We start from the raw sequence: 8,831 nt of genomic DNA, 5'->3' as shown, positions 1-8,831 counted from the left end.
AAAGACAACGGGACAGGGAAAGGGCAAGCGGAGACACAGAATGAGAGATAGAGGAGAGAGAGAAGAACTTGCTCGCCGGTCTCCGGACGCGCTGTCGCCCGATCCTCAACCGTTCATCTGTCCTCTGGCGGATGCCAGCGAGTCCTCCAGCCCCTGGCAGACAGAACCACACCTCCCCTTCTTCGCAGGATGGCAGCAGTTCCACTGGCTCTCGGTGACCGGTAGAGACCCATCCTGTCCCCAGGCAGACGGCCGCAGCGGCTCCCATGGCGGATGGCAGAGGTAAGGACTCCGCGACAGTGCATCCCTCCTCTCTCCCAGGTTTCGGCACTACTGTAACATTATATGGATGGGCAAAGAGGAGGCAGGAACCGGATGAACAGTAAACGTAAGTTTAATGTCAAAACTCAAACTTAAAACAATATAAATCAAACACAGACACACATGCAACGCAGACGTGGTTTATTGAAGTCCCAGAATTCCATCTGCAACTCAACATTTTACAGTACAAAAAACATGATAGTGCTTCAAAGGTACAAACTATATAATTAACCCTTATATAATATACAGTTTCATCTCATCTATTTAGGTGAGATGTCCAATCATGAGGTTCTGGATGCTGTTTCCAAAGGCACGAGTGTGATTCTAATTGAACATAGCAACAGTGAGAGAGGCTTCTTGGCCATATTCAAAGAGAGGTTAAATGCGTGACTGGGCGACATGGTTACCGTGGCGATCTTGCAAATAGACTGAGATCCATTACAGGTGGTCTGATCTCAACCAGTCACACTGCCAATTAGATTTCAGTCATATTAGAATGTGCATATAGAAATAACAAAGGATCATACTGACCATGCATTGTCTGACGCTGCAGTAACATTGTCCTATAAAAAGTTCATAATGTTACATACAAATTCTATTTCCAGCTCTTATTTCAAGGTGAATGTGTTCATTTATCTACTTGTATGGCAAGTTAAGTGTAATTTTGAAATAGCTAATAAGTAGTGGGTGGGGGCGGGGGTGGGAGAGGGTGCTTTTTAATGTAGTTTGACAGCAGGGTGGGGTAGTCGGTCAAAACTCCTGTAGCTCCAATTGCAAATGCAGCTTCCATGTCACTCTGCTCATTACACACAAACAGTTGCACCTGAGACCAAAAAAAGAGGGGGTTTCGCTTTGGATTAGATTTGTGATTCATGGAATAGAAGTTATACGAATATGTGCCACACTTCTGCCTTAACCATTTCAACTCTACACAACAAAGAAAGGTGACATACCTGCAACCCCCTCTTGATCAAGTGTTCGAACAAAGATTTTCGCATGGTCAACCTAAACAAGGCATCAATAAACATTCAGCTCACATCAGATAAACACAGATTACTGCTCACGTTTGTACTAGCATCAAGCACAGAGAAGCCACTTACTTCTGAAGTAGAGACACAGCAAATCTTGACTTCAAGTAGCTTTCCTCTGGAATGTAGGTCCTGAGAGATCACACATAACTATTGCATTAGTACACCAAAGATTTTATTAAGAACACCTGAACACCTACGTATTCATGCGATTATCAGTTAAATGCATAAAATCATGCAGATATGGGTCAGGAGCTTCAGTTAATATTCACATCAACCATCAGAATGGGGAAAAATTTTGATTTCAGTGATTTGGACCATGGCATGATTGTTGGTGCCAGACGGGCTGGTTTGAGTATTTCTGTAATTGCTGATCTCCTGGGATTTTCTGCCGCTCTGTACAATTGTAGTGAGGACAATACCATCACAGAATGCACTACACGTCGAACCTTCTACACCAGCAGAAGACCACATCGGGACTTTATTAGGACCATAGTGTTCAGTAAAGTTACACTTTGGTGGCCCATGAGTTTTTAAAGCGTTAGTGAATCCTGTGTTTTTTGTTGTGAGAAAATGTAGATAGCATAGTAATGAGGTACATGTATTCTGGATTATGTGATTACATTATATTTTTATTATTTGTAATTAGTTTACATTTTTAAATGTGCGTAATCAGAAAAAAGTTACTTTTTCATGACCCAGCCTTCATGACCATAGGTGAGGGTAGGAACAAAAATTGACCGGTAGATCGAGAGCTTTGTGTAATTTGTACTCAGTACCATAGTATATTTCAGGAGTTATCTACCCAAGAGAGTAGATATGTTAGATAAACCATGACCTAATATTAAATTAAACTAGCATGAAAAGTAGCTAATTGTAAACATTTTAACATTAAACGATTGAAATGACACAACGTCATAATTCTGAAAATCTATTGAATTGATATTTAGTTAATTGTAGTTAAAAACGGTTTTGTGTCCCACATTTGGCACACAACCCTGTTACTGCATGATTTCTTTTTTACCCAATACAGAAAATGGAACATTGCTTAATTGTGACACTATTCTTTTTGCATGGAACACTAGGAAATGCATTTTTTCATTTAATTTCTTTTATGTAATTTTCATGTTTATTTCATGTTTATTATACTAGAAAATAAGATATTTACATGTAGCTCAAATTTTGGTAACAAGGTAGTAAAAATGGCAAACCTCATTGAAACTAAATCAGTTCAAATATTTTTTTCATTTGACTTGAGCTTGATGAGGAACATTTTCAAAAGGTAAAATACCTCCTTTCTTTGGCCATTTGTAAAAAACAAACAAAAACAAATACAATTTTAGGCTCTTTTTTGTGCCCTATTTGTCACAAGTGCCATATATCAGTAGAGTTCCTTACATTTCTATTTAAATCAATGTATAACTCTCTGAATTTTTTAAGAAATCATTTTTCAACTGTAGGCAGGTTATTTAGACTGACCTGTTAATAATCCTGGGTAGGTAGAACATCAATAAACTTTCCCCCAGTGGCACAAAGGGAAGAAGCCCAGTATAGAAGAGCAATAAAAGCAGCAGTCCACGTTTCAGAGTGAACATGTATGGCATGGATGGGTTCTACACACACACACACACGCATACAGAGAGAGAGAAATGTAAGATTAAGGGAAGAATAGATTTGCATTCAATGTACTCGAGGTGCTTAGAGGTTTTAGGTGCTAGACCTATAGGGTCAGTAATCACAAACCAAAAACAGCAGTACCTGCTTCATGCATTTAGCCATAATGTCAGAATCCTCTGTAGCCCAGACTGTAATGCCCTCTCTGCTGTACTGCTTCACGAGATTAGAGACCTAAAACAACATATGAGAAACCAAAATGATTATTAATTACATCAGGCTTAAAGTGATTTAGACGGTTGAAATGAATGTCACCATGACTAACAAGGATCATCCAAGAACATGCGCTAGTGTTAATCACGTTAAAATATCAGCATGGCTAATTCATCTAGTTCGATGACACTGAATATTGCAAAAAATGTCCTCACCTTTTGAATTAACAATTCATTGTTTTGTTTGATCTCAATTGCCATTGGCATGATGGGAAATTTCTTGAAGACATCTTCCAGCAACGCAAACCTTCTGTCTTTTCCTGAACTGTAGTGTCCTAACAGATGTGTAGCAAAGAACATTACTTTTGTCAGATATTACTATTATTCAGGGACTGAAAATGTTTCAAGGAATAAGCAATCTCTTTTTCTGCAAGTCATGGTCCACGTCAGCAGTTCTTGTAAGCTGCAAACTCAACATTTTTGAGTGCTTTTTATTAGTCAAAGTAGCTCTAATTATCCAATCTTGTTTCATTAATGGGATGCCAGGTTTGCCAACTCCTGGATCTATTTATCTTTTGTTGACGTGATTAGCCTAGGGGTTCACATACTTTTTTCCAACCTTCACTGTGAATGTTTGAATTATGAATTCAATAAATCATACAATAAATTGTGTTAAACAGATTGTGTTTGTTCATTATTGTAACTTAATTGAAGATCAAACCAGATTTTAAGACAATTTTATACAAAAAAAGCAGGTAATTCCAAAAAGTTTCACATACTTTTTCTTGCCACTGTATGCTACTTTATACTTTGGTTGTCATGATTTATATGCTGATAATTTCGCCAAATGGGGGAACATTTTTATTGCGTATTATCACCTATTTTGGTTGAGGCAAGTCCCTTATTTTAGCATATTTTTCAAAACCAGGTCCCTTTTTTCCTTGAGAGATCAGGAAACACTTAGCACAAATATGGTCATTTAAAAAAAAAAGTTATTAACCATTCTTTATTTACACTCAAACCAGTTACCAATTGGAAAGCAGGCAGCGGAACGTTGGAACTGGAACAAAACAATACTCTTTCTTCTCAGAACGAACCGTAATATAAAACATTTCATTTTTAGTCCCTGCTGTTATTACTGTATTACTACTTAATAGCATATCTATCTATTTGTGCATGATTATAAAAATGACTTACCAACATAGAACGTGACCTCAAGTTTCTCTTCATAACAAGGCAAATCCTGAAAGGTGTAATCAGATTTCAGAGAGGTGCAAGACCTTCAATGGCAGTGAAAGTTTCATTTAAGGGTGATTCAATTACCTACCTGGAATCTAAGTGATGATAGTGTTTTGTCATATCCTGTTTGTCTCAGAAGGTTGTCATCATGCGAAACCACTACATACCCATCCAGTGTGAGGTGACAGTCCATCTCCAACATATCAGTGCCCACTTCAACAGCACTATCACAGATATGACGATGCCACATTAGACGGTTAAAGTGGAGGGATGGCTAAAAGACAAATAGACTCGGGAAGAGAGAAACTCACTGTGTAAATGCTTCGATTGTGCTTTCTATCTTCTCTCCAGACCCTAGAAAACAAATAAACAATTCAAACTGAATGAACCGTGATTTTACAATCCAACAAATTCAATACACTACTATACCATTTAGGTCCCAGTTAAGAAACTTAAGGTCATAGTCAAAAGAATATTAAAAACTACTTGCCTCCCCTGTGTGAAATGTTTTTGCAGTAGAATCCCAGGTGTTTCTTCTTATGAAGGATGTATGGATTGTGTAGCAGGTAAATAGAACAAACAACATAAACTCCTACAGCCATCAAGAACAGAAGAACTCCAATCACTGCGTCCATTCTGACAAATGCAGTAACCAGTTATTCCCTGACAAAATGAACTTTGACTCTCAGAGCTGGATATAATGATATACTTCTGTTAGTATCGCTACAGAAAGCAAATATCAGTGCTCGATCTATCGGCAGCTCTTTGGTTTAATGTCTGGGCATTTTCTTCACCTGTTTTTATACAAGATTTTCAGTGGTTTAACTTCCTTCCTCTCTGCATGTCTTATCTCATGCAGATTTAGTCATTTTCATTCTTTCTAACCAAGCATGTGATCATTCCTGAGAATGATGTATGAGTCCAAGGGTGTATGTGGTTTGGTATGATACTGAAGGAAATGGGACTGAACCAACGATTTATATCTTATACTTCTATTGTATATTGCAAAACATATCACACTGGAAAGCTTAGAAATTTAAACATTAGCTATTGTAATGGGAATAAAAGACTGATTGGCATATTTCTAAATTTCTGTCATTTTCTATCCCTTATCTGAACTATTGTGGTTGTGGTCAGAGTTTCTGATTGTAACAAAAGCACCACATGAATAGCTTACCTTCTGACTTTACCACAGAATCCATACTTCTTCTAAAGCTCAACTTCTGATTGCATGCCAATCACCTGACATGTTAACCCCTTCCCATTTTGTTCATATAGTGATGCCAAGAAAGTCCTACATGTCGTAAAGTAAGACCAAAAAAGATTTTGGAATGTGAAATTATGGCATCAATGGAGGTGTTGTCATGCGAGTCCAAAATTTTATGTACTGTATTTGCAAATGTATATATACTGTAGTCATGGTCAAAGGTTTGTCAACAGAATTAAAAGTACATATACTGTACTGAATATTTGATAAGGGTGTAAGTTGTATGAAATAAGTAGTCTTGAGTAGTCTTAATAGGTTTACGTGAGGGAATAAATCAACTTTAACTTTATATGTTTACCTTGTTCGACCTTTATAACAACCAAAGGGCTTATTTCAGACATCCTAGAATTAGGTTCAGGCAGTGGTTTGCCAGGAATATGGACAGAGGAAATTTAGCAAGTTGTAACATGGTTTGGACATTTTTGTTGGAATTTAAGGTATTTTTATGAAAACTTGTCCTGGTCAGGGACGGATTACCGACCGGGCCAATGGGGCCAGTGCCCAGGGGCCCTTGACTACCAGGGGGCCCTTGACTGCCCGGGGGTGTCCAGGGCTTTCAGGCTGCGTGATCTAGTTTGGTGATCCCCCCGCTTCAAAACCCTTTTGGGCATGAAAAATGAAACCCCAAACCCCCCCATTCAACAAATTTTGACCATGAACAACGAACAACAGCCCCCCATGCTCAACAACTTTTGGGTGGAGGGGGCCCTTGCAGATAATTGGCCCCAGAGCTTTTGCAAGTCATAATCCGTCCCTGGTCCTGGTAACAGGCCTACTCACTGTAAACACTAATACATTTGCAGAATTCAAAAAAATTGAGGCAAATACTTCCATATATTTGTCATGTTAATACACTCCCATGTTAACAGAACTTGAAGATTTTTGATTTTGCACTACACATGCATGTTAACTGCTCTTAACTTGAAATGTGGAGTAAGCTAACTCGTACATTAAAATGGATCTGGATCAGAATAAATCGAATCAAATTGTGAAGCGCCGTAGATTATTAAGCATTCATTTATATACTGTAACATGTATTTTCCTCTGTTTATTTACAATGCATTGCTAAACAGTGGAAACTACAGATTAAAGAGACTATAATCGATATTAGATCAAAGAGACTTTGCATGTGTTGAACCAGGACTTTGGGTATAATCACATTAAAACCTGATTTAGTATGACCCAATAAGCTCTATACAAGCAAACATGCAGATGGGAGATTGCAGATTATATACCTAAAATGTGTATACCGAGACACCACGGCATTGAGAGAAACTAAAGAACTTTCACAAACTTTACTGAACCAATTATGGCTTACATAAAATTATAAGAACTAAATATGGCAATTTCTCATTTAAATTGTACAATCTATTCTCCATTCCAGTGCATTCTGCCTCCTTGTGGTAAACTGAAATAGTCAAGAACGTCTAGAAATGCTGTTTGTTTACAGCCTGTGGCCTGATGAGGTTTGTTTTTCGTAACATTTCTGTATATCACAGTTGATTATTTTGTTATATAGCACCTATTAATGAACGTTAGCTCTTTATTAACACGATTAACTGATTTAAAGTGCCACATTTCACTATCTAAAACACCCTCATTACAGATATGCAGCTTGAATGGAACTTGTTGTGCTACTGTTGCCTAAAGGGGCACACCTGGGCACTCATAAACACATTAGCTGCCATTAGGCCTTAAAGTAAGTAATGACATCCACCCCCCTCTGGGACAGACATGGGTGGGTCACACCTCCACTTCCCTTCTGTCTTCCAGTCCTGCTTTTATCACGCCGATGCAAATAAAAAACACAAACAACAACTACAACAACAATGGATAGTCCACAACTGGCTGTTTCTCAAGGTCATGAGTAACACTCATTTCTGCTAAAGGTTAGGTATCAGATTGGAATATATGCATTTTAATAGTAAATGTATTAATGTCCTATTTGTTAAAAGTGGCTTAGACAGAACATGAGTATGTTAAATGATCTAAGCCCAAAACCAATTATGTCAATACAATAATATGGTGTTTTTTGCAATTTAAAGGACTTCTAATGAGTTTACAACAAGAGGCAACATATATTGCAAAATCCTATGTGAATAAACAGCAGCAAAGATGCATATTTGAAAGCAAATATTATTCCATGGTTGCTTTTAAAAGACATTTGGATGAAGTGTCTGAACCCCTGTGTTTACCTTAGAGACCAAACTGTGGCAGTAAGACCAAACTGTCTTACCTGCAAGCCCACCCCTCACCACCAACTGAGAGAGTGAAGGACAGACATTGGACATAGCAAAAGGCAAATGCCAAAATTAGACAAATACTTTTATATACCTGAAGAATAATAAGAAGTCTAGTTTCCCCATCCGGTCATCAAAACATGTCCAAAATATGGTGGAGCCAAATATTACGTCACACAACTGCCATTCATTCACAAAGAATTTCATTTTGTTCTTCCTCTTTCCATGAAAACATAAACCCTTTGGTGTCACATCAACTCATCAAGTCAGCAGGTTCCATGAGAACAAGACCATGTGGTGTAAAGACGAGCTTTTGTGAGCATTTTACTCACAACTTACTCATAAACAATCAACAAAAATGATTCTGCTATTGTACTGCTGTTCTGCCTACATCTCTGTTGTAGCTTGAACTATAACAAGCTATTTTGGAACATGTGTTTTTCCAAATCCTTAAATGGTAAAAAGTGGTAACCTGGAATCATTACCTTAAGGAGCACATGCACACGCACGTTCTATCCATTTAAATTTGTAAAATGGATCCATTTGAGTTTGGACTACATGAATAATTTTTGTGGTGTTAAATTAGCATTGATGAAAATGGGCGGGGATTTCTATTTTCTATTTGGCACTCGATAGGGAGAATAAATGTTAAAATTCAGTGTTATTTTATGTGTTTTTGTTCAAGATGAAAATGAAGGTGATTGTTTATGTTTTGGATCCCAGTGTATGTACTTGTATGTATTTTTTTTAGCTTTATATGTTGATAAATTCTATAGCCCTTTGTTATGGTATAAGCCTATATTTATATATATATTAAATATTTATTATGGTTGTATACCATTATACCATTAAGAGTGGAGCTTGAGCTGATGATGAGGACAGGTAAATATTGCTCACGAACCTGATTGCT

General features: G+C 37.5%; 1 protein-coding gene across 1 annotated transcript; it reads right to left on the bottom strand.

Moving 5' to 3' along the window:
* Positions 1-462: 462 nt before the first annotated feature.
* LOC127626977 (lysophospholipase D GDPD3-like) lies at positions 463-5,168 on the bottom strand. Its single transcript, XM_052103155.1, has 10 exons — positions 4,905-5,168; positions 4,726-4,768; positions 4,503-4,638; positions 4,373-4,418; positions 3,392-3,510; positions 3,108-3,197; positions 2,829-2,962; positions 1,422-1,481; positions 1,275-1,326; positions 463-1,144 (listed from the first exon to the last, which is right to left on the bottom strand). The coding sequence occupies exons 1-10, from the start codon at positions 5,047-5,049 to the stop codon at positions 995-997; spliced, it is 975 nt and encodes a 324-aa protein (XP_051959115.1). The 5' UTR covers positions 5,050-5,168; the 3' UTR covers positions 463-994.
* Positions 5,169-8,831: the final 3,663 nt, after the last annotated feature.

Source organism: Xyrauchen texanus, chromosome 33 (assembly GCF_025860055.1).
Source record: "Xyrauchen texanus isolate HMW12.3.18 chromosome 33, RBS_HiC_50CHRs, whole genome shotgun sequence".
In the NCBI taxonomy this organism is placed as follows: domain Eukaryota; kingdom Metazoa; phylum Chordata; class Actinopteri; order Cypriniformes; family Catostomidae; genus Xyrauchen; species Xyrauchen texanus.
This window is presented reverse-complemented; position numbering and strand designations above follow the sequence as displayed.

Excerpts from the sequence above, each read along its gene's own strand:
- LOC127626977 (XM_052103155.1), bottom strand. The coding sequence starts at position 5,049 with ATGGACGCAGTGATTGGAGTTCTTCTGTTCTTGATGGCTGTAGGAGTT. Across the intron at positions 4,769-4,904 it reads AAACATTTCACACAGGGGAG|GGTCTGGAGAGAAGATAGAA; the intron begins GCAAGTAGTTTT and ends TTTGTTTTCTAG. Across the intron at positions 4,639-4,725 it reads ACAATCGAAGCATTTACACA|TGCTGTTGAAGTGGGCACTG; the intron begins GTGAGTTTCTCT and ends TATCTGTGATAG.